The 26,834-nt window shown below is 36.7% G+C and overlaps 1 protein-coding gene across 8 annotated transcripts in view; it reads right to left on the minus strand.

Moving 5' to 3' along the window:
• The window catches only part of MAP2 (microtubule associated protein 2), a 288,854-nt gene that overhangs the window by 76,947 nt on the left and 185,073 nt on the right, over positions 1 to 26,834 (minus strand). For all 8 annotated transcript variants that reach the window (XM_061148873.1, XM_061148872.1, XM_061148871.1 and 5 more), the window contains 2 exons: positions 26,581 to 26,658; positions 424 to 708 (listed from right to left, as the gene is read on the minus strand). In XM_061148873.1, coding sequence (XP_061004856.1) covers positions 424 to 685 — 262 coding nt within the window. In that variant the 5' untranslated portion in view covers positions 686 to 708; positions 26,581 to 26,658. The remainder of the gene's footprint in view (positions 1 to 423; positions 709 to 26,580; positions 26,659 to 26,834) is intronic.

Consider the following 26,834-nt stretch of genomic DNA (forward strand, 5'->3'; position numbering starts at 1 on the left):
GTGATTTACAATGCTGACAGTTATTAGCAAAACATAGACACACCAAGCCATCTGTCTACTAAAATTAAGGTGGTAAATGGAAATTTCCTGGTGGTCCAGAGGTTAGGACTCTGAGTTTTCATTGTGAGTGCCCTGGGTTTGATCCCCAGTTGGAGAACTAAGATCCTACAAGCTGCTCAGCACAGCCAAAAATAAAGTAAAAATTAAAAAGCAGATAAGACTGAGAATATAACTGATCTGGGGGAATGTCAGGCTAGTTCCTACAATTTTTCTCTCCTTTTGGTGTCTATGTCCCTTGACTGACTGGAATTTCAGTCCTAGCACCAGTGAAAGAATATCAGTGCTGTAAACTAATTCACTTTACGGTGTAAACAGACTTCAAAGCACAAAGCAAGTACCGGGGACAGAAGAGCCCTTGGTTACCTGCTGTTTCTCTGTCAGCTGAGGTCAGCTCTCCGTTGATTCCGTTCTCTTTGGTATTCGAGTAGGTGCCCTGTGACCCATGTTCTCCAAAGGCGCCCTCTTCATCCTCCCTGTAGGGGAATCCATTGGTGCTTCTGACAAGTCCTTCCCCTGCCCCTCCTTGATCTTTGATCTCGGGTGGGTGTGGTTGGGCAGATGCCTCTGTAAGTTGAGCTGAGGTCCAGTGAGGCGCCTTTGCTTCATCTTTCCGATCATCTGCCATTCTTCAATGTCCTGGGATGTTTCCTGTGATTGGAAGAAGAAAAATGGCAGCCGTGACCTTAGAGAAAGCTTATCTGAAGTACTAAAATAGGGAAAATTGACAGCAAACTCACCAGCAACTAACGATCAAGAAAACACATTCAATAACCCACTTTTAAATATCGAGAGGTAGCTACTATTAACACCTTAGTTTTTACAGATCTTTTCTGAAATATCTGTTTTTTAATATATAAGATCACCATCAGTTTCATATATTCTATTTTTTAAAACTAGTGTTTGGCATTTAAGGACATATCTGAGCTAACTTGCATTGACATATGACATTGACTCAACAGGGAAAATAGGGAAAATCTGTAGTATGAGAAAACTGGATAGAAAACAGTGGGGAAAGGAATGGCTGAGGGGACATGCTGGATTATGGAAAATTATTCCAAATACTCGTTAAAACCACAACTCTCTGTGAAATCTAGAAAAGACAATGGTCAGTATATTAGTCCTTTCAGTTTCAAAGATGTTTACTTCAAACCAGAGGTAGATATATCTTTCTGGATACTGAATATTAAAAGAAAGAGAGTTTTGACTTCATTTTTCAGCAAACTTCTCTTAAGCTCTATCTATAGATTAAAAAGAGAATGACATTTTCTCTTAGTATAACTCTTACATAGAGAATAAATATAATATTAGGCCTATGTCACAACTTACAGTTTTATTTCACAATTAAACCAATTCAGTTAAGGCGCTAATATTCATTAGGTGACCATAAATTATAGTAAAGTTTGAATAAGTCGTGGAGTAGGGATTCTGCATGTGTTAATAAGGAAACAGCCGGTACTGCACAGCCTTCACTTATAAGCTGAAGCCACTAAATTTATAGATCTAGTTGACAAGAAGTGATACATCACTGTTTTGAAAAGCTGTTGCCAGCAATGTAGCTTCATTGATGGTCTATTGTCCCCACCCTTATGATGACATAGACAATCAGAATCTCTGATGCAAGGTAAGAACATTTTCCTTTTTCTTTCAAAAATAGTAACTCAACCCAAACCCTCCCCAATAAGCAAACAAAAATTCTATGAAAACAAATCCAATTCTAGCTACCAAGTTCTGTTTAGAGACATCACAAATAAATAAAGCTGTCAAGAAAGTAAGCTTTCTATCAGATTTCTGGCAAGAATCTTACTATTATTATTATTTTTTTTTACTGAATTTCAATGCTATTCTAAGGTCCCTATTCTAATTTTCTGTTCATACCAAGAACTAGATGAGTTAACTCATTTGAACTAATTTGACAACCCCAAAGCCCCTACCCACACCCCCACAATTGCTTCCCATAAGGGTTATACTTATCTTCCCTATGAGCATTTAAACAGGATATGCAATTTAGCTTTTAAAACATTGATTGAAGGGCTTCTGAATAAATCAAAGTGCATCCCCACATCACTGATGATGTATAAAGAAGTGCATGCATAAAAGAGTATCTTTATCTGTAAAATGAGGACAATGATGCCCAGTTTATTTGTTGCAAATTTAAACAAAGTAAGGACTCAGCAAAGCCCCCAGCAAGCTCAATAAATAGTAGTTTCTACCTTTGCCATTGTTATTATAATGGTACTAACAGTCATCATACCACCAGTCATTACATATAAAATACTTTCAGTAGTTTTTCTGGAATTGTTGGCATAGCAAGAGGAGCCTGAAAACCTGGTAGTCCAATAATAAGAGTTACTTGCAAATTTCTGCCCATGTATCACAGAGAAATGAATGAATGCTCCAAGACAGGCACTGCCAATGTTTGGGACAGGAGAGCCTAACCGGAGGAGTGTGTCCTAAGAACTAACCACTCCATGTGTACAACGGAAAACAGCATCTTTTATAAAGATGGTTCTGCAATGTTCTAGATCCCACTCTGCCGCTGTCTTCTAGTCAAACATGAAAGGACCTAAACTGGGAGTCTGAGGACTGTGTTTCTTCTGAGTTGTTCTGGCATCTCCATATGTCTAATGGGCTGAAAAAATGATCTACATTCAAACTGTGACCTTGATCACAGTATTTTATTGCTAGTGAGACTGTTGGCTCAGCATCCTTACCTTTACATGCCTTGACTTCTTTACTTTTTCTTTACCAGGACAGCTTAAATAAGATTCCCACAATCTTAAATGGTCCAAACTATTGTTTTTGTGCAGAGTGAACACTTATAAGTAGAAAAACTTTCCCACAAAGAAGTACATGACTTGTTAATATTGCTCTTAAAAAGATTAACAGGTTTTCTACTTTTAGGACAATTTCAGATTTACAGAAGCATATGAACAGATAATATAGAGTTCCTATGTATCTTCTGCACTCAATTTCCCCTGTTATTAACATATTAGTGTGATTCATTTGCTATAATTAATGAAACAGTACTGATGCATTATTATTAACTAAAGTTCATAGTTAGTTTAGTTTTTACCTAATCTTCTTTTTTCTGGTTCTAGAATCTTATCCAAGATTCTACATTACATTTAGTTCCAGGTCTCTTCAGTTTCCTTCTGGCTGTGAGAGGTTCTCAGATTTTCTTTGTTGTGGATGACCTTAAAAAATACTGGTCAGGTAAATTATAGAAGTCTCTCTATGGAAATCTGTCTGACATTTTTTCATGATTAGTCTTCGATTACATTTTTGGGAGGAAGACCACTAGCAGTAAAGTGCTCAAATAAGCTTGGGCAATGCTGAGTTACATGGGCATGTATAATACAAGTTTTCTGACAGCTTTTGCTCTTCTACTGCACATGGCAATCTCAGAGCAGGACACTGGTGTGCAAAGCATCCCAAGTAATCGGCTACAAAACCTTCATTTGATGTTACATTTAATAACATCTCCAAAAGGATTTGGAAAATACTTAGATTTGCATTTCAGCCCATGTTTACCTCTGGGAGTTCTTGCCACAGACATTCAAAGGAAATAAAATAATACGAGCACCCACAACTCCCAGCAAAATGTGACAATTTTTCCCCCAGGGCTAGGTGGAAAAGATTTCTCAGTGACTAAAAATCTTCATCTTGAACCTAAAAATCCAACACTGAAACGAGCAGTGTGTTACTTGATAATCATCCACTTAAAACATTACGATAATTTGTTTTCAAGAGGCCAGGTATTCAAAACGTGAATTCCTTAGGATTTAATACTTTCGAGTTTTTAATTCTTTCTTTATAGTTAGTTGATAAAAACTAACGTTGGAAGAAGAAAGGCAAGGCTGCCTACACTGACTTCAATTGCTATCAGATAAATGAATTTATTATCTAAAATGCATCATCTGGATTCCTGATGAGACTATTCAGATAATACTCCTTCAAACATATGTAATTCACTTTCTAATTTGTTGGGCTTTTGAAACATACAGAGCCTAAGTATCTATTAAGTGACAAGCATTTGAGGAGATTTCAAGCTAGAACTGGCACTGCTCTGGCAAAACTTCTTTGACACAAAATATGATTTGGAAAGATTTGTTTCAGTTTTAATGAAAAGCATCTGGAATCAGAGGAGACATTACTTAGCCCCACACCCTCAAAATAACAACATGATATTATTAAAATACCACCCATTCATGATTCTGCTTTATTGGCTATGCCAAAGCCTTTGACTGTGTGGATCACAATAAACTGTGGAAAATTCTGAAAGAGATGGGAATACCAGACCACCTGACCCACCTCTTGAGAAACCTGTATGCAGGTCAGGAAGCAGCAGTTAGAACTGGACATGGAACAACAGACTGGTTCCAAATAGGAAAACGAGTACGTCAAGGCTGAATATTGTCACCCTGCTTATTTAACTTATATGCAGAGTACATCATGAGAAACGACAAGCTGAAATCAAGATTGCCGGGAGAAATATCAATAACCTCAGATATGCAGATGACACCACCCTTATGGCTGAAAGTGAAGAGGAACTAAAAAGCCTCTTGATGAAAGTGAAAGAGGAGAGTGAAAAACTTGGCTTAAAGCTCAACATTCAGAAAACTAAGATCATGGCATCTGGTCCCATCAGTTCATGGGAATTAGGTGGGGAGACAGTGGAAACAATGTCAGACTTTAATTTTTTGGGCTCCAAAATCACTACAGATGGTGATTGCAGCCATGAAATTAAGACACTTACTCCTTGGAAGGGAAGTTATGACTAACCTAGATAGCATATTAAAAAGCAGAGACATTACTTTTCCAGCAAAGGTCCATCTGGTCAAGGCTATGGTTTTTCCAGTGGTCATGTATGGATGTGAGAGCTGGACTGTGAAGAAAGCTGAATGCCGAAAAATTGACGCTTTTGAACTGTGGTGTTGGAGAAGACTCTTGAGAGTCCCTTGGACTGCAAGGAGATCCAAACAGTCCATCCTAAAGGAGATCAGTCCTGGGTGTTCATTGGAAGGACTGATGCTGAAGCTGAAACTCCAATACTTTGGCCACCTCATGGGAAGAGTTGACTCATTGGAAAATACCCTGATGCTGGGAAAGATTGAGGGCAGAAGGAGAAGCGGATGACAGAGGATGAGATGGCTGGATGGCATCACCGACTCAATGGACATGAGTTTGAGTAAACTTCGGGAGTTGGTGATGGACAGGGAGGCCTGGTGTGCTACAATTCATGGGGTTGCAAAGAGTTGGACATGACTGAGCGACTGAACTGAACTGAACCCATTCATGATAAATTTCACTTAAACAGTGTTTTGGGGTCACAGATAATCTCTACTCTTCAGAATGGTGTTAGAACATAGTTAAAAGTTATCAAAACTTCCTTTAATACCTTCTTCCTGATGTATAGTATTACTTTTACCTGAATCTCTGAAAACCATGCTTGCAGAATTAAAGGAGATAAGCAAACTGAGAGAAAGGGAAATCCTCTCCAAGTCTATAAAAGAATATTTGTGAGGTAGCAGGAATTGTAACATCCCATTCCTACTATGTAAAGGGGAAAGACTCTCCTCTCTCCATATTGCAAAAGACCACATAGCCTCCTGCTCCTAAGCACTGAGCAGCTAGACATCTGCCACACAATCTTCTGGATGGATAAAGCAAGCTGAGAAGCTACTTGAACTCTCCACCTTCTCCTCTTGCCAAAAGCCTAGCTTGATAATGTGAGCAAGGAAATTCCTAAGTTTTTAAAAACAGTACTAAGTCTAAGGCATTGACATAATTCATAATAAGTCACAATGGGATCTTAGCTGTTAGGGCTAAGCACAAATGCCAATATGAATGAGGATACAGATACCTGTAATATGAATTTTTAAAAAGAAATCCAAGAAGTTCCAATATCTATTTTGTATGAGAATGAAATATTTCACTTGACTCTATCATATCATGGCTATTACGTGACATAATGCAGGGCCCCAGTATTCTTCCCAATTAAGATATACCATTGGAAAAAATGTCAAGAAAAGATCTTGCACCACCAGAAATAATGTTATAGACTTGAGTCATGAGCTTCAATCTCTGCTATCTTTTATTATTAAACAATTTCCTCTTGATATTTGAAAGTTCTCTAAGGACAGATATTTTTTATTTCATCAAAATCCCAGCTGTTAAAATTCCAGTTCTTCCAGTTTTCCCCTTATAAGGCTTAGACCTGGATCTCTCAATCTAATGCTCCTTGGTAAGAATATGCATGATTTTTTCACACCAGCTGTTGAATCCACTGATCATGGCTATACTCTCTGATTCATTTCACTGATGGATAAATATGAAAAAATATGAAAAAAATATGATGGATAAATATGAAAAAAATATGATGGATAAATATGAAAAAAGAATCTTTGAAAGTGTTAGTCGCCCAGTCATGTCTGACTCTTTGTGACACCACGGACTATAGTCACCAGGCTCCTCTGTCTATGGGATTTTTCCAGGCAAGAATACTGGAGTGGGTTACCATTTCCTTCTCCAGAGGATCTTCCCAACCCAGGGGTCAAACCTGGGTCTCCTGCATTGCAGGCAGATTCTTTATTGTCTAAGCCATGTGTAGGCTGCAAACATGTGTTGAATGTTAAATTAATTAACACCTCCAGATTGGTTCTGTCAGCTATGGATATTTGGCCAACAGTAGGCCAACTAGCTGCAGGTTCAACTAGTGAGTTCAATTCCTGGGTCAGGAAGATCCCCTGGAGAAGGAAATGGCAACCCACTCCAGTATTCTTGCCTTGAGAATCCCAAGAGACGTCTGGCTGGCTATACAGTTCATGGTGTTGCAAACAGCCAGACATGACTGAGCGACTGAACACACACACACAAACCAATCAGTGAGAGAAGATTCACTCTGAAACCTAATTTTCAGGCACGACAGAAGAACGGAGATTCAAGTTCTCAATCCACTGAGAGCATACAAAAAAATAACATCAAGCAGAACAAACTTCTAGACCCAAATAAGACTTTGCCTACATAACAGTGACTGCAACATACAGGTTTAGAAATACCTTTCAGAGAAAAAAGCTTTAAAATCATGAAGCTAAAATGGCCTTCAGTGATGATCATCCATTCCAATGTAACTTGAAGTATTTCCAGCCAAAATCAGCCTGCAATGCAGGAGACACAGGAGATGTGCATTTGATCCCTGGGTCAGGAAGATCCCCTGGAGAAGGAAATGGCAACCCATTCCAGTATTCTTGCCTGGAGAATTTCATGGAGAGAGGAGCCTGGTGGGCTACAGTCCATAGGGTCACAAAGAGTAGGATATGACTGAGAACATGGCACATCTCCATCCCAGAAAGTTAGAATTTCTGGTTTTAGGGCTTGGAAATTGGTATTTTAATGGATTTAACAAGTTACTCTGAAACACTGAAGTTTGAAGATTGGTACCTTCAGGCAAACCTGCTGCATAGGACCTCAGAAAAGAGTGGGCAGTGACAGAAATGCATACAAGAAATACTCCTGTAGAATAACTGGAGTAAAGCATTAAAGCAATTATCTTGATAGCTCAAGGTGATCATTCTCACAAATAGAAGCTGAATCTTTCACTGCCTTAGCCCAAGATATTTATGAACGATGGGATGGAGTTCAGGGACTTCTTTCAGTGAGCTTCTTGGGAACATGCCAGTTCTCTCTGTTGTGTCTAATGCTACTTGAAGGAAGCAGAAATATTTCAAAAGAATGTTTAAAGTTACCCATTGTCTGTGATAAAAAACCTACTGCATACTGTGAAGAGAGACTAGTCCTTGGTCAGTTTATCAACATCTTCAAGATGTCTTTAGAATATTTATTTTAGATACTTCTTGGCATTCATTAATGGTTTAGGACAAAAGTACACTTGCCTGAAGTATCTTAAATCTAGTTATAATCTTCTTTATCTGTTAGATCAGTTTGGAGATGGATGTGGGGTAGTAGGCATGGTGTGTATACGTGATGTTTTGAACTAGCAAAGCCCTCAAAGAAGTAACTGAATGATTTAATATCTAGATAGTAGACATGCGTGCTGAAAACGTCATTTAGTAAAGTATAACTTTTTCTCTTGGGACTCCCATAAAACCACAAATCTCACTGTTTTTCTTTGGATTACAACATTAGAAAGATCACAAAGCACAGAAATAGTCCCTGATTATAGTTATTACCAGGCACCATTAAATACTCTAAGAAATTGGCAAAGGGAGAGACAAAGAAAGCTTGGAAAATCTAAAGGAAAAATACACCGTGTGCCAGACAGACATGTCTCCATTTTCATAATGCACTTGGCGTGAGCAGTTCTAGGATGTTTTCTGTGATACGTTCTTCCCTGTCATCATGCAATGTGCCAGTTCAATAAAAACACTGGGATTATAATTTTGTACTGATACATATCCAAGGATGAACAAAGAATAAAACAACGAGTTATATAATACAATTAAGCATATGAATATTGTTTCCCCTTTCATTGTAGGCACAATTATGCCTTACACTATTAGTTATCCATGTCAGTACTACAAAACAGAAACTTCTGTTTTGGCCCCTAAAAATAGAAATTTATGTAGAATGCATATCTCTACTTCCAAGTGTTGAGGAGTTCTAAGCTTAAACAGTTGTTGACTAACTGACTAGAACCCTATATATTCTCTCTTCATCTCTGTACAAAATTGAGAAAAAAGTTCCTGATGACATGAATATCTGAAAGTCCAAATAATTGTTTCATGTCCTTCCTGCTCTTTTCAGATTGATTGTAAAATACCAATAAGGATGATTCATCCTTTTATTTTTTTCAGGATGATTCATTCTTCATCACACACCATGACTAATAAACAATTCACATCAAGAGAGCTGGTGAATGCATCATTATTTCTGATGATAATGAATGCAGAGTACACAACAAGCCGGTGCTAGGGTACTGGTAGACTCAGATAAGGTAATGCAGAGAAAGTATAATTCCAGGCAAGTGGAAAGTTCCCAGCAAATGTTACTTTTTATTTGTTGTTATTACTGTGTGGCTCTTGTTTAAAAACTTTTAGCAACAGGATTCAATATACGGTTTGCCACATATTGAAAAATTGAGGCCAGGCAGAGTAAATTATTTGACCAAGTTAGATTCTTCCAGGGAGATCTGGAATGAGAAGTCAAACCTACTAACATCCATCCCACTGCTAGATCTTTCACCAAGCAGTCAAGCTGGTGGAATGAGGTAGAGAAAAAGGATGCAATCTGGATAAGGACTCTAACTTCATATTCCCATTCCATTGAAAACAATCTATTACATTAAACTGGGTAAGGAGCTTTATGTAACTATGGTATACAACCTATATTTCACAGTTGTATATATTTCTGAACTTTTTTCACGTTATATAAAATAACTAATATAATATACATATCAGAAATGAATAGTATTTAAATGATCTGAAGCTTCAGCTTCTACTGATGATATTTCACTAAGGACCTACATACTAGAGATACAGTGAGATAAGTAATAGATTTCTAATTAGAAAATCAGAATTGAATGCTGGCTGTCTCATTTACTAGGTGTTCAAACTTAGACATGAGCAAAATCTGAGCATTACTTTCATAAGCATCAGATCACTGAACAGATAAATTTTGACCCCTACATCAGTAATTTTCTTTTACTATATAAAGAGAAATTCACTCACAATAATTTTATTAAAATCTCCCTGAAGCATAAATGTAAGTACTAGGACAAAAGCTTAAGAGGACAATTGTCACTTGGAATTTGACAGTTAACAATTTTGTTTCAAACTTTTTCAGTTTGAAATCTGATTCCAGACTTGTGAGACTTTGTCCAGTGGCACATAATAACACACTGTAAATCTCCTTTGGGTGCAAATCTAAGGACTATTCTGTAGAATTCCAGATTGTCATAAGTATTTACTGGCACCATTACCAAATGAAGATCCTTTAGCTCTAGACACCTGAGAACCACCTTACAGGGAAGGCGCTGGTTGCACATTAAAGGGGCTTCCATTCTAAAAACAGCAATTAGTACTTGAGGACAATATGCTTCAGAGATTTCTTTAAAGGAGGTGGGAGCAGGGCCACGACCCAGGTAAACCTGGAGGCTGTGCTATATATCACGAAATAAGATGCTAGAATAAACCCCCCTAAAACCCCAAAAGTTGGAGAAGAAAATGGAAGTCATGAAAAAAAAAGATGGAGACTTGGAAGTTAAGGATTTATTTAAAAAGTAAATACTTGATGGTGTTCCATAAATGGGATCTCCTTTTAGCTATTTAAGACAGAAGGAAGGATGAAGTCCTGTGAAATTATACGCAAGATGCCACTGTGCTCTTTTTTGCCTCTTTGTCTGATCTGCTCAGTCCCTTTATCTTTTGATGAACAACTCCTCCTCCACAAACACAAACTATGTGACTGAAGCTCTGCCTCTGAACATGTTCCGATTAGAGTCTTGTTCTAAATACACTAAGCGTATGTGGCTTCTAGGATACTCAGTCACAACATTTGTTTTCTGCACGTCTTTGAATATAATGCACTCTTTGTCAATGGATGTGCTGAAGCACAAGCTGAATGTCTATCCTGTCATGAACATTATAGACTCAAGGGAATGTTGGCCTACATGACTTCTAAAATGTCTTCCAACTGAGATTACAAATCTTAATTCATTGCCAGTTAACTGGTTGAGAAACGTCTGCCAAACATTAAAAGAAAGGCTCTAGGTGTCATAGGGAATGCACTAGGGGTACAAGAAAAAACATACGGCCCTTATGCAGAAGGAGCTCACAGGCAAACCAACAAGAAAAAGTCATGCTGTGATGCAGATAAGGACAAGAATCTGTGGAGGCACATGGACCGTTCTTACCACACTGGGAAGTCAATCAAAACTTCCCAGGGGAGGGAACATTGAGTTGAGTTTAAAGGACAAGTAAGTTAGCCAAAGAAAGGAGGGACACTTTCTAGGAAGATAGAGGCTGGATGACCACAATCACAAACTGTGTTATTTTTGACTTGGGCTAGGCAACACCTTCCAGGAAGATACCCATAATGAGCATTCTCCTGGCATCCCAAACTCCAGTTTTCACCCTGTGTTAGATTTTCCTTCCCATTCTGTATTCATCAAGGAGCTGTGAGCTCTTGGAGGAAGAGCATTTCATATTTCCACTACCAACACCTAATACAGTGTGTGGCACAGAGTAGGCTTGATAACAGGTGTTTACTACAGGAATGAATGAGGAACACATGTAAAGCAGAAGATGGTTCCCTGTGGTCCACAGACTAAGCGGGACATGGGGAAAGGAGGTTGACAGGCAGGCAAGGGTAGAAAAATTAAGAGGTGTAGTAAGCCATGCTCAGAATCCCCCTGAAAGCCAGAGGGCTCCCACAAAAGATGTGACATGCGAACAAAATCAAGTTTATTTTTTAGAATGATTGATCCAGCAATGGTATTAAAAGAGAATTGGAAGGATGCATGATTAAATGTGGAAGCAACTCTTAGAGAAAGTCACTTTAAAAAAGGAGCATCTTTTTTAAGTGGACTGTGGTGATGAGATTGGTACTGAAATGAGAGGGTAGATTCCACGTTCAAAAATGTAATCAATTAAAACAAAACCTAACTTTCTTCTTTCTACCAGACTGCTTATAAAGTTTCTCTATTTTATCTATCTTATCTATCTAGCTACCTATCTATTATCTACCTATCTTACTATCTTACTTATCTTACTTACTTACTATCTTACTTACTTACTATCTTACTATCTTATCTTCCTATCTTACTATCTACCTATCTTACTATCTATCTACCTATCTTACTATCCATCTGTTTGTTGTGAGATGCATCATGCTTTATACTATTCTGAGAGACAATTTACTATTTTCTTGAGTCTGGTTTGTAACTGAAGTTCAGATTTGTTAAGTTTAGTTATATACCATGCTCTGAAGAGTGCTCTTTCATTAGACTATACAGTGTTAGGAAATATTTTGCTTGATTTTTGATGAACACTGAAAAAAAGGATGGGATTCTTTTTTTTTTTTCCTTTGCTTTGTTTTTGTTCAGTGTGAACCTCATGAGGTTCTTTTGACACCACTTTTAAAGTTTTCTTTGTTCATTTTTTTGTTATTTGAAATGTGACAGTGGGTTACAAAGACATATGGGCCTAGTTAGATCTGGATTCATCTGATGACACATGGAAGCAAAGAAATGGAGAATATTGAGAAAAAGAAAGCCTGAATAGACTGAAGAAGTGGATTTTTCCTTAAGAGGCACTATTAATAAATTCCTTTAACAAAGCATGTATTGAGCTCCCATTTAATTTTCAGATTGCTATCAATTATCAGCTTATTTATTATGCTTTCTAGAATCTAATTCAATAACATTTGTTAAAAACTAGGTTCACACCAAGAATTCTGTTAGAGACTAGGAATATAATGATTAAATTATGGATTCTGGCTGCAAACAGCTTACATTATACTGAAGAGGTCAGATGTATTTGAAATATATATGCTATAAGGTAACACAGTTAAAGCAATGATAGAGGCCACCATTGGTGCTACATGAATATAGATCTGAATCATATATATTTGAAAAGAAAAATGGATAGATGCAAAATATTTATATAACTATCATTTTTAAATATACTAAACTACTGCATCCAGGGAGAGTCCAAAATCTAGTTAATTATAATAAATGCTAGTTTTCTTCCAGGGAAAGGTAAAATATGAGTCACATAAAAGTAAAGTATGAGTCATATAAAGCAGATCAACTTTTTTTCCATTTTCTTTCTTTTTGGATTTGAAGCAGGCTGTGTGCCATGTTGTATTGTGTATCTGTAATTGTGACTCAGGAGAATTCTGAGTTAAGTTGAAAGTAACCTTGTTCACTCCATCAGTTGAGTTGGACCAAAAGAAAAAAAAAAAAAAAAAGCACAAGAAATCCTTATCATTTGGAATTCCTTCACAACTCATGTCTGATCCAATTGGGTCAGTCAGTCCTCATATACTGTTTTGATTTCTCTCTCTGAGCTGACATAACTTTGTGTACCCTGGAGTGAATTCTAGAAATCAGTTTAACTTTTATGGCTTGTCACCTGTATTCTGCTAACCTTCTGGAATAGGATGTGGCATAAATTTGCTAAATCCTTCAGGTCTGAAATACATGTAATAAGTCTGTGTTTATGAGATGATTAAAAACTGAGCTGAAAAAAATTCAAGTAAAGAAACAGTCACAGTAATTTGTCTACAAAGACAAATATTCCAGTCTTACATGTAGAAGTCTTAATGCATGTATAGGCACTGATGTGGCAAAATTGTATGGTGCGCTAATAGGTAAAAATATCTTGATATAAAAATAGACCCATCATAGGCAATTAAGGTAAATGGGACCTGGTCAAGAGCAAATAGACCATGATTTGTAGTGTAAAAAATGTTAAATTAATTTTTAAGTGAAATACATTTCTATGACAGTCACACAAATTTTGAGGAAGCATATTAATTTTTAAAATATATGCTTTGAGCAGTGCTTACTTTTTATTAAACCCAATATATTTCTGATACTATATATAACCACTGCATTGAAAAGGATAGGAATTTTATGCTTTTTTAATGGCATAAGGAAAGGGGAGAGAAGATGACAGATAAGGCCAATGATAAATCTCTGGGCAGGTTAGAAGTGTTGCTGGTAATAATGTTTTCGAAAAGGAAAGAAAGGGCCACTGCGGACTGGACCTCATCTTTCTGGGATTCCAAATGAACTGAGGCAAAAGGAACACAGCAGTAGTGTCTGAGCTTCAGGTTGGCGCTCTTTGATTTTTAGATTTCTAATCTATACATCCAAGAATTCACCTTAGTATACTTACAGAAGCAATAGACAAATCTGGAGAATCTTCCTGTCTCCGGCACCATAATCTCTAAAACATTTTTGAAATTCTCTTCAATTCCATGTTGAAGAACTTGGGTATCAAAAGTAAATCTATAGATTAAGAAATGGCTTCTCAGCAAGAAGCAAGCATATGGACTACCTACATTGTCTTCTTTTTAAATGTTGTGGATGCGTGCTAAGTTGCTTAAGTCATGTCTGACTCTTTGAGTCACTATGGACTATAGCCTGCTAGGCTCCTCTGTCCAGCGGATTCTCTAGGCAAGAATACTGGAGTGGATTGCCATGCCCTCATCCAGGGGATCTTTCCAACCCAGAGCTCAAACCTGCATCTATTTATGTCTCCTGCATTGGCAGGTAGATAATCTATACCACCAACATCACCTTGGAAGCCCTCAATACAACAGACTTTTGTTCAAAACAAAGTTCATGAAATTTACCTTTATTTATTAGGAAAAAATAAAAGTCTTTACAGGAATAACTTATAAATAAGAAAAGGGACCGTCTCACTCGTTCTTAAATAAAAGAAAAAAAAAGTGATATAGTGCCTTAATGATGAGTAGAAAAGAGACATACGAGGTTAGAAAACGTTCTCTTCTGGTGAAATTTAACAATATGTACTGAACATCTATTATGTCATAGGCATGGGTCTAGATGCTGAGGATATGCAAATACTAGCAAGAGTCAGAGGGTGACAGAGCATGAGATGGTTAAATAGCATCACTGACTAAATGAACATGAATTTGAGCAAAGCCTGGGAGATGGTGGAGGACAGAGAAGCTTGACAAGCTATACTCCATGGGGTCTCAAAGAGTCAGACACGACTTAGCAACTGAGCAACAACAACAACAGCAAGATTCAGCTTTTGGTCTTTAGAAGGCATTGAGAGAAACCAACGTGTCAACATATATTTAAGTGACAATATGATAAACGCCTTAATAGAGATAAACAGGAATTCTATGGAAGTTCCTATGAAATAAAAAAGTCATGGGAGACTTCATGATGGCAAAATGTGCTTTCAATCTTCAAGGGCATTCATAGTGGATAGTGGCATAATTCTAAGCACAAAATTAGCAATAGTATGATGTAGGGATAGAATAGGATTGAAAACATGCTGGAAAACATTAAGGCTGCTTCAGAATGCCAGAAACAGTAAGGGTCCATATGATGAAGATTCTGTCAGGCTGTGTAGTACGAATTTTATCATTAGGGTACCCCACTGAGAAACTTTAAACTGATAATGAATGATAAAATGAGCCATAGGAAGGGTTATAGATTATGATCAGAATCAGGAAAAGTGGATAGTTGGTCATAATGTGATGATCAATGAGAGGGCATACAGGAGTTTGAATTAAAATAGTAGTAGTAGGATTGGAGATGGGGAAAAGGATATAAGATATTTATTTTGAGACAAAGGTAAGTCACTCAGTGCCCCATAGGTCATGCAAAATTCCCACCCTCATGAAAGTTACATTTTAATGAGGTAATCATACAGTAACCAAATACCTAGTTAAAATATTAAACTTAATATGACTAAATATTATTTTAAATTATTTAACCTCACATGTCACATATTTAATATAAAATTTAAAATGAGAAGATAACAGGGCAAGAGTAGACCACTATTTTCCATAAGGTGGTCAGAGAAACATCTCTGAGGAGATGAGTTTGGAGCAGAGACTTAAATAACATGGAGGATGCTAGCTATTTAAAGAATCAGATAAGGATGCTCCAGGAAAGAGGTCGTGCTGTAAAAACAGAGGCTTTGGGATGTGAATTAACTTCGTATGTTTGAGGCTGACTTGGAGTAAGATGCAGGAAGAGTGCTATGAGAACTAAGCAGAGCCAGATTGTGTAAGATCCTGCAGAACTTGGGTCAAGAGTTTGGATTTATTTCGAAGGGGGAGAAATGGGGAAATATTGGTCAAAGGGTACAGACTTTCAGTTATAAGACCAATAACATCTGGGGATCCTAATACTGTATATTGTATACTTTAAAGTTGCTAACAGAGTAGATCTTAAATGTTCCCACCACAAAAAATAAATGATGCCCTGGTGGCTCAGACAGTAAAGAATCTGCAGGAGACCCAGGTTTGATTCCTGGGTCAGGAAGATCCCCTGAAGGAGGAAATGGAAACCCACTCCAGTATTCTTGCCTGGAGAATTTCATGGACAGAGAGACCTGGCAGGCTACAGTACATGGGGTCACAAAGAGTTGGATACGACTGAGTGACTAACACACAATTATATGGGGTGATGGAGGTGATAGCTAATGCTCTGGTGGTATCATTTTGCAATATGTAAATGTACCAAATCACACTGAATACTTTAAATTTACATGTTAGATGTCAATTATATTTCAAAAAAGCTGGGGAAAAAGTATGATGAGAAACCTTTGCAGAATTTTGAGGAGGGTGGTAAGAACTTTTTAAATACCTTATGGCTGCTGTGTGGAAGGTAGACCAGAACAGGGAAAAGGGGAAACGGAGAGGCAAGTAGAAGACTACTGTAGTCATCATCTGAGAGGGGATGGCAGCTCTGATCACAGGGTGCTAATAGGATCAGCAGATTCTGGACTCCAGAAACAATACTAGCAAAAGAGACCTGCCATGATTTAAACTCTTTTGAAAAATAAGAATTAGGAGGATTTTCAATGTAGCATCTGTGTACAAATATTTCAAATGGAAAGATACACCATGTTCTTGAGTTGGAAGAATCAATACTGTTAAAATTATTATATTACCCAAGGTAATCTACAGATTCAATGAAATCCCTAATTAGAATACCAATGCCATTTTTCACAGAACTAGAAAAAACAGTTTTAAAATTTGTTTGGAAACACATAAGACCTCAAATAACCAAAACAATCTTGAGAAAAAGGAACAGAGCTGAGGAATCACACTCCCTGATTTCAGACTATACCATAAAGTTATAGTAATCAAAACAGCATGATACTGGCAAAAAAACAGACACAGATCAAGGGAACAGAACAGAAAGCCCAGAAATAAACTCACACGATTAGTCTATGACAAAGGAGGCAACAATATACAATGGAGAAAAAAGTCTCTTCAATAAGTAGTGCTGGTAAAACTGAACAGCTACAAGTAAAAAAAGTGAAATTAGACCATTCTCCAAAACCAGATTAAAAAAAAACCCAATGGATAAAAGACCTAAATGTAAGACCAGACATATAAAACTACTAGAGGAAAACAGGCAGAACACTCTTTGACATAGACTGCAGCAGTATATTTTTGTCTCTGTCTCCTAAACTAAAGAAAACATAAGCAAAAACAAACAAAGGGGATTTAATTAAATTACATAATATAGTCACTCAGCTCTGCAATGAGAAAATTATATAAAAATTATACATCATATGTTATTTCCCTACACAGCTTCATTGAAAAATTCCCCTGCTCTCATGTTTCATTCAACCAGTCCTTCTGTAGTAGATATTTAAATGATCCATAGTTGGTAAACGTCTGTGTATTATATTTGAGTGTGCATGTATATTATGTTACATTATCTTAAATTATTCTGCTTTTCAATTTCTCTTCCTTTTAAAACAAAGCTTCCTTTAGAATTTTTAGGCTTCAAAGGCAAGACCCACTCAAGTGGTAAACAAAAAGGAATACATAAACCCCAAACAAAAAGGCTTACATGCTGCTTCCCAGTAGCAAGAACTTTCTAGTATCACAGTGGTCTGTCTTGGAAAAAACGTCTTTTTGATTGTTTTGGCCCTTTGCTCTTCATTCAAGATTGATTACTACTGGATCTCTCCTAGAGCTTGGCTCACAACGGTTTTAAATGAGTCAAGCTTTGGCGCCCCCTCACTAAAGTATTTGCTTTAGTGAATTCTAAATTTCTCTTACAGAGACTACAACTGTCTCAGAATCAAACTGCCTTTTGTAGTAATTACTGAGCACATGGTACAACTGGAATCTTTGACATTCATTAAAAAAAAAAAGTGTGTATGTATGGGAAGGTGGGTGAGAAAAGGAAAAGAGTAAAAAAATTAATCATAAGAAATTAGCATGTTTAAGTAAATCACTATACTGTTCAGAAAGAAAGATCTGACAGAGACACTCAGAAGGGATCAGCCTGCAGGTTCAGCCAAGATGGATTTTTGCTTATCACTTTTTATTCTTCTTACATATTAAATTGTTGTTCTTGTAGGAAGAGCTATTTCTATTAGGGTATCTTCATTTAAAAATGTTCTCTGATGCCATGAGAACTTGGTTAAATGCTACCCATTCTCAAAGCAAAAAGGAGTTTTAACCTTCAAGGAAAATCAGTGATCATACACTTGCTACAATGCAGTATGTACATGAAAACACATGTTCCACGGTCACAAGAACGTGAAACTTTGTGATAGAATTATTAGCAGATAATTAGCTAAATATTAGCTAATATTCTACAAAATTGGATGATTTTTATACAATACTGTGACACCATATTCCAGTCACATAAAATAATCAGATGCATGGCTACCCTCCATATAAATGACAATATTTACTACTCTCCAAATAAACAGTACTGATAAAACAAATGAAAAATGTAATATGGGGCCTATACTACTTGTGAGTTCATTCAAATATCAAAATTCTTTAAAAATTTTTGCAAAAGTGGATTTTTTCCTCAATATTATACCTTTACTTATTTTTCTTGAAAAGGACACCTTTTTCTTCAGTTCAAAATGAGTTATTTGACTATCTCAATTCATGTCTTTTTATAATGTATTTTAGAAGCTTACCAGAATACAAATATTAATTTTGTTCTACCAGTCAAGTGAAAGTTGCTCAGTCGTGTCCGACTCTTTGCAACCCCATAGACTACACAGTCCATGGAATTCTCCAGGCCAGAATACTGGAGTGGGTAGCCTTTCCCTTCTCCAGGGGATCGTCCCAACCCAGGGATTGAACCCAGGTCTCCCACATTGCAGGTAGATTCTTTACCAGGTGAGCCACAAGGGAAGCCCTGTTCTACAAAGATGCTTTTTTACATCTACAAATTAATCATTTGATACTTTTAGCAAGCAGCAATGGAAGAAAACCATAGTAGTATCAGGCACTATGCTTCTTGAGTCATTATCCTTTTGGATACAACAATCATTTCTATAAGGAGGGCTTTTAAAAATATCTTATTTGTGTACTATCATAAGAATTAATTTTGATAAACTGATGTATTTACATTTACTATTTTAACATGGTACCGAAATTATGATTCATAGTTTTATCTCTACATATAAATAGCATCTATTCTTGCCAGGGCTTGAAATATTTGATCCAATTTTTCAAATATATTAACTCCATAGACAGATTTTCCTTTGGAGATGACTGGCAGTTTATCAAAATCTCTTTCTTTTTCCTTAGCACACAGTAGGATTACATCGCCCAACCTCCCTTGCAGTTAAATGTGGCCACATGACCCAGCTCTAACCAATGAAATGTGAGCAGGTGTCATTTGTCTACCTCTAGGTTTTGCTCACATACCCTTCCATGCACTCCTCTGTGGTATTTTCCCTCCTACCAGCTTAATGGAGACAAACATAGTAAAGCTATAAATAAAAGGAGTTTGGATACCGGGCTGACTATGAAGAGGAAAGACATCCTCCCAACTCAAACAGTCAGCCAGGACTGCTAAATGAACAATAAATAAAGTTGTAACACACTTTTGAATCTAGTTGTTTTTTTTTTTGTTTGTTTTTTGTTTTTTTTAGCAATTAGCCAATCCTAACTAATGTATTTGGAGAAGAGTAGGAAGAAATATATAATGAGATTAGGAAAAAAGAAAAGAGGAGGATGAGACTAATAGAAGTCACGGGGTTAAAAGAAACAAATTTCAGTAACCATTCTCTATCTGCTGCCTGCACAACAGATCCCAACAGCACCTGGAACAGGTCACGGGTGCTGGAATGGGAGAAGGAAGAGTCAGCTTGAGGCAAGAACATTTCCTGCTCTCCTCCTATATTACCTTCTTCATGCCCATCTCTTTTTCCAGTATGGATGGAGCAAAGAGCCCAGCCATCAAGTTGGTCCTATTCTAGTGCCTGCCTTGTGGCCGAGGTGGAGAAAAAATGTGCAACTATTTTCAGAGACTCTTAGGACAGTCTGATATTTGCCAAGGACAAAGTGAAAGTACTGCCTTTCTTGAGATGGAAGAAGATAGAAGACTTTACATCTGGTCCACCTCCTGTCTCCACAGTCCCTCTTCATTCTCCCTCAGCATCTCCTTAAATATTACCTTGCAGAATCACAGTGTCAGCTTCTTCCTTCCTTCTCACTATAAACATACTTTTTTTTCTATCCATAACAAACAATCACACACACACACAAAAGAAATGACAATTAAAAAACCACAATCATAAAACCTGTTTTGTAAATCTGCTACCTTGAGTTATAGCTCATTTTCTTTTTACCTCTTTAACTCCTCATTTATATACCACCTATTCACTCTTTCAGTCATTATTTACTAATTATTTATTGTTATTAGCTATTAACAAAAATATATTAAATATTAGTTTGTTTCAAATCTAATAACATGGTTCTGGAGGCACAAATATAACAAAGACAAAACGTTTGCCTTTGATGATTATACAGAACTGAGGAAAAAGACAGATGAAAATAATTACACAGCAAGATGATTTTTTTGTAGTCTAGATACAATTAAAGGGTTATGAAAGTGCTTCCTCTCTCAAAAGGCACAATTAGTACTACCTTTCAGGCTGGAGAAGAAAGCTTAATAGAAGGAATGACATTTGAATTGAAAAGACACAGGCTTTTATAAGTCAAACAAGGGGAAAATGAATATTTAGGTAGAAATAACAAAGGCAATAAGCAATATGAGACAAACGTGGCGTACAAAGAGAAATTGAAGCTGAAGAAGCTACAAGTAGTCTGCTGTGGTGAGAATGAAGGAAAGAGAGGGACTGGAGGTTGCCCAAAAGGCGCTACTTAGAGTCCTATTTTGAAGAGTCTTACTGAGCTTGAAACTTTATATTATAGAAAACTTTTAAGAAGGGGAGAGAAATGATCTGATACATATGAAAAAGCTTCATGGTGGGAAATCGGATTATGTAAGAGTCAGGAAGATGGAAACTCATCAAAGTTTCAGATAAATGTTGCTGTGGTTTAGTTGCTCATCGTGTCTGACTCTTTGTGACCCCGTGGACTGCAGCACACCAGGCTTCCCTGTCATTCACTGTCTCCTAGAGTTTGCTCAAACTCACTCCCATCGAGTCAGTGATGCCACCCAAGCATCTCACCCTTTGTTGCCCTCTTCTCCTCCTGCCCTCAATCTTTCCCACTGGAGGCCCCTGCTGAAGGGGTTAGTGTTCAGCACTTGCATTATAAAGCACTTCAGTGATCAGAAAAGAATTTTCCCTCTTCTGCTTAAGCAAAAATTAGATTTCTTATTGGCTTTCACTCCTTCCCCAAATTGACTGAGAAAGGCTACTGCAATAGGTCTACAGAATTTTCTGAAGGCAACCCTCTTTTAAGAATTCCTACAGTAAGCCTCCCTTATTAAGGAACTTGTAGTCATGGCCAAATGAAAGGACTAAAGGCATAATAACCATTACTTTTATTCTAAGCATTAGAAAAAGTGCTCATCAGAACCAAAATTTTGTCTTTTCCTATCTCCATCTGGCCAAACTGTGAAAAGGCCAGACTTAATAACAGCATCCTCTGAACAAGAACTACAGCCTTTTTGCAGCAGGTGGTTCCCACCTCTGCCTACAGAACTGCAGCCCAAACAATCTGCTCAGAATTGCAGAGAACTCAGTAGAATGTGCTTATGACTCAGGCTGTTAAGTAGGAGGACTGTTATTGTTATTTTAACTCGTGCCAGAGTATGTGGGCAATTCTCCCTCTTTCTGTCTCGAGTTAACCAAGAGACATCCCTCTTCAAAACCTCACCCCTGGAATAGATTCTTACTCAGTTAGAGCCAGAATGGTTTGGGGTCTGGGCATGACTGCCAGCTGATAGTGGAGATTAGAAAAGGCTTTCATACAGGGAACATCTGATATTCTCACTTAGCAACAAAATTGACTTTTAGAATGCTTGAATCTGCCTTTAAAATCATTTGCACAGGGTGCCATAGACCAGAGCTGAATGCTGATGAGATAGTAGTCAGCACAAGTCAAAGGTACTTGTTTTCAGAAAGGACGCTGAAAATAGCAAGTCTTCTTTCACTTTCCCTTAACTGTTGGGGTATTGTGGTCCTACTGTTTGTCTTTCTCTTGCCAAATGTTCTCAACAGTGCAAATACTCATCAAGTGCTGCTCCTAAGGAATATTTTAAAAATGAAACAAAAAAAATCAGCCTATTTTTACAGAATGTTGTCTTAAAGGATAAACTTTGCCCAACAACATTTCAGGAAAAGGTGTAAATCTATTCTGAAGATATAGAAGTATCAAAGAAATGTCAGGATGTGGCAAATATTAATATTATTCAGTAGACAAAAGATGACATGGAATAGGAAAATAAATATTTTCTGCATTTAAAATCACTTTCTCATTTCCACTTAGCTAATTTGTCTCTGTTTTTCTGATGCTATAAATTAAGATTCAAGATTATATATCACTAGGATACAATATTGTCAAAATGCTATAAAAGTATGCATCAAAAAGAGGCAGGAAAGTTCCTCAGCATTCTAGAAGTGATGGGCAAACTGAAAGAATCCAGAAAAAGGCAACAACCATCACTGGTGTTCATTAACGATAATGTGTGTATTCCAAAGTAACCCTTGCATACCTCTCTAGTCCTCCAAAAAGTGAGGGTCCACCAAGACAGAGACACCAGTCCAGAGACAGCCCAGAATATCACAATGTCAGAATATCACATTACATTACATAGAGAGGATATGGAGATGACGTCAGGGAGGTAGAAGATGTCAGCTGATACAGCACCTTGTCGGCCATAGGAGGAGTGTGGGTTTTCTTCTGACCATTAAAGACAGCCAATGGTGAATTTTGAACAAGAAAGTCACATCAGTTGATTCATGAAAGATCAGACTACGTGAACAATAGATTATGCAAGAGCAAGATTGAGCATAGGAGGCTACTGCATTAGCTAAGGTGAGAGAGAGTGGATTCCAAGGGAACAGATAAAGACAATGAGAAATGGTTAGATTCTAGACAGAGATGAGCTTGTTACTGTTACTATCTGTGATGAGGCTTAATTAGGTTAAATACTATGCCGCTAATACGCAGTGGAGTCCAGAAATAATGCAACTGTCAGGGTTGTTTACTATACTCTAAATGTTTACATGGGGCTTTTATGTCCAAAAGATGCTGATATTAAAAGAAGTAGTAAGACTTAAATGTCAAAGAGATATATCAATCTTTATACTAAGAATTACATGTATTAAGTTTGAAACATTCAATTCTAAATTTTACAAAATAATCAGTAATATTAGCACACGATTACAAAGATTTTGACATTTACAAAGCATTTTCACTCCTGTTATCCTATTCAGTACTAAGATAGCATAGCAAAATAGAGATATCTAATAGTCACCTTTATGGTATCACTGAAGACTGTTCTCAATAGCCTGTTTTTCTCTCTGGGTAGATATGGTGCCTTCCTTACTTTTCTCACATCAGTCCCCTCAACTTTCAAAAAACGATCCTAATATTATTGGTGGAATAAATGAAACTGCTATTTATGCATCAAACAGGCCATGTTTCCTCCATTCTTTTTCTGGCAGGCAGCTTAGCTTTGAAGTCTGAGACAGATGAATTTGAATCGAGGCTTTGCAACCACTATATGATCTTAGTTAGTTTCCCGAAATATATGGGCCTCAATTTCCCATCTGCAACATTGCATTACACTCGTGACCTGCAGGCTGTGCAGCAAACCTTACATGTGTTTACATTTGCGCAGCAAAGGTTAGTTTCTCTCTTCTTTCTCTCCCAACCCTCAGAGTAGTAATTTATTCCCTTCAGGAAACAGAGCAGTGCAAGTGGGGTCTCTTTTCTCCACACCCTCTCCAGCGTTTATTGTTTGTAGATTTTTTTGATGATGGTCATTCTGACCAGTGTGAGGTGATACCTCATTGTAGTTTTGATTTGCATTTCTCTAATAATTGGTGATGTTGAGCATCATTTCATGTGTTTGTTGGTCATCTATATGTCTTTGGAGAATGTCTGTGTAGGTATTCTGCCCATTTTTTGATTGGGTTGTTTATTTGACACAGTGGGGGAATAAGAGGGTGGGACGAATTGAGAGAGTTGCATTGAAACATATATATTACCATATGTAAAACAGATAGATAATGTTGCTATATAACATAGGTAGCGCAATCCAGTCCTCTGCGACAACCCAGAAGTCTGGGATGGGGTCGGGGTGGGAGAGAGATTCAAAAGGGAGGGGATGGTTGATTTACACTGTTGTACAGCAGAAACCAACACAACACTATAAAGCAATTATCTTCCAATCAAAAATACATTTAAAAAGAAAATTAAAAAATTATGAAATATTCAATGTCTATAAATCTTACTGGTATATATTGATATTTCTTTTACCTTAAATGAACTGTGAAATTAAATGTAGTGATAGAGAAAAATAAGAAAAAAAAATCCTTTTTTAAAAGTTTCTCTCATGATTTTTGAAGGGAATATGAACAATTAATATGGACCAAACAAGAGTGTTTTCCTTTTATGCATCTTTTAAATTTCAAAGGTAATATTTATCTTTGTAAATATTACCAAATATTATATTTGGGAATAGTCAGTATTTCATCTATGGAGAAATAAAACAGATTGTAATTATTGCATTATGGAAAAAGCAGTAAAACTATGAATACCATTACTGAGCAAGCTACTCAGAGCCAAAAAAAAAAAAAACAAGCCCATAACCAAATGTTTTTCTAATAGGAAAAAAAGAAACAGAAACAGAATTGGCATGATATCACTATTAAGATATTTGGATCTCTTATAAAATTCAAGAGATGCTTTGAAAGCCACACTTAAGCCATTTTAGCTTTAAATCTTCCAAATGCTGAAAGTTATTTAGAAATAAATAACAATACTGAGCACCAGATGACTGAAACATTAAAATGAGTCAACTGTATGACAGAATGAGTCAACCAGATCTTCATGTATTAACACGGATGAATCTCTAAATACAGTGCTGGGTGAAGGCAAGGTACAAAAGAATGTCTACACTATGACACCATTTATGTAAACTTTCAAAATGTAAATGATCCTATGGAATATTATCTCATACATATGTCATTAAAGTTAGGAAGTCATTAACCACAGGAAGGCTATACCATCTTCAGTGTTGTGACACATTATAGGAAAAAAGGAAAAGTTTTATTTCTTCAGAAAAGATTTCAACAAAGCTGAATGCTAGCATGTTTTCAAATTCATGGGGCTGATACTTGGGTATTCATCATATTTCCTGTGTGCGTGTGTTTGTGTGTCTGTGTATGTGTGTGTGTTTGCGCTCAGTCACATAGTCATGTCTGGCTCTGTGGTTACTCCACAGTCTCTAACCCACCACACTCCTCTGTCTATGGGATTCTTCAGGCAAAAATACTGGATTGGGCTGCCATTTCCTTCTCCAGGTGATCTTTTCCTACACAGGGATTGAACTCATGTCTCTCTGTGTCTCCTGCATTGGCAGGTAGAGTCTTTATCCCTGCACCACCTGGGAAGCCCCAATATTTCTTCTATTTCACTCTGAAAATTTTGTAGATTTTCTTGATTAAAAATAAAATAATAAAGAAATAATGAAAACAGTAAAGTTCATATTGCTATGGCCAATTTAAGATTGTATACTCATTAGTTCCAACAGCAAGAAATTTAATGAAAATGCATTTTTCATCTCCTAGAATAAGAAATCATTCATCTTTATTTTTTCGGTAATATTATTCTGCTTTTATCATAGGAATTGAGTCTAAAGAAAGATATGAAATCAAACAAAATATTCTTTCTGCTGCTACACTGAGATAAAATATATATGTTCCTTCATTTATTTATGCAATAATTGTAAAGTAACAAGTACAACATCAAATAAATTTTGTCTGTCATGACTTTTTTGGTAAATGCATTGTAATTTTTCTTCCTTAAATTCAGATATAACCAACTCAAGACAAAGGAGAATCTGATGACTAGACATTTCTATCACAACCAGCCTCACAAAAACAGCTGGGCTGATACTTTTTCCAGAGACTTGCTCCCAGACCCAAGTATACAACCTTCGGTGAATCTCTACAATTACCTGCCTCCTTTCTCTCTGCCTCATGACCCAATCTACAAAATGAACATCCTTATAGCTACTCACAGGGCTGTTATAGGTTTAGTTAATAAGAGCTAAGTCACATAGGACCACACCTGGCACATAGCAAGTGTTGAGAAAACACTATTGGTTTTGTTAACTATAGCCGGAGAGAAAGGCTTAATTCAAACCTCATTTCAGAGAAATATTTTTTTGTTATTTTACGATGAAAGCATTCAAAACATTACAAAAGCTCATTTTAATAATCCTAAATCTATTAGCTATAAAAGGCATGTATCTTTTCCCTTATTAAAATGAACTAAAACTTATTTAATAAAGATTTAAAAAAAACAGTTAATAAGTGGTTATTTTTCACATTTATGTGTAACTCTTTTACTTTAGAGAGGCTAGGGTCTTACCTGTTCAAAGAAGTGGTAAAATGGTAAAGTTCGTTATATTGTGTTCTCAAAAGGTTGATAATATGTTCTGGTTTCTTTCTGTAAAAAAAAAAAAAAGAATTTAGGAAATTAATAATTTAATCTCTGATCCATGTGTTACAATTACATTATGTAGGTCAATATTAAATTCAACTCACGGCTTTACTCTTAACATTATGTAAATATGAGACTGTGAGGTGAATTTTATGATGGTTCTTAAGAGTTATACACTGAGC

The sequence above is a fragment of the Dama dama genome, chromosome 8 (assembly GCF_033118175.1).
Source record: "Dama dama isolate Ldn47 chromosome 8, ASM3311817v1, whole genome shotgun sequence".
Classification (NCBI taxonomy): Eukaryota; Metazoa; Chordata; class Mammalia; order Artiodactyla; family Cervidae; genus Dama; species Dama dama.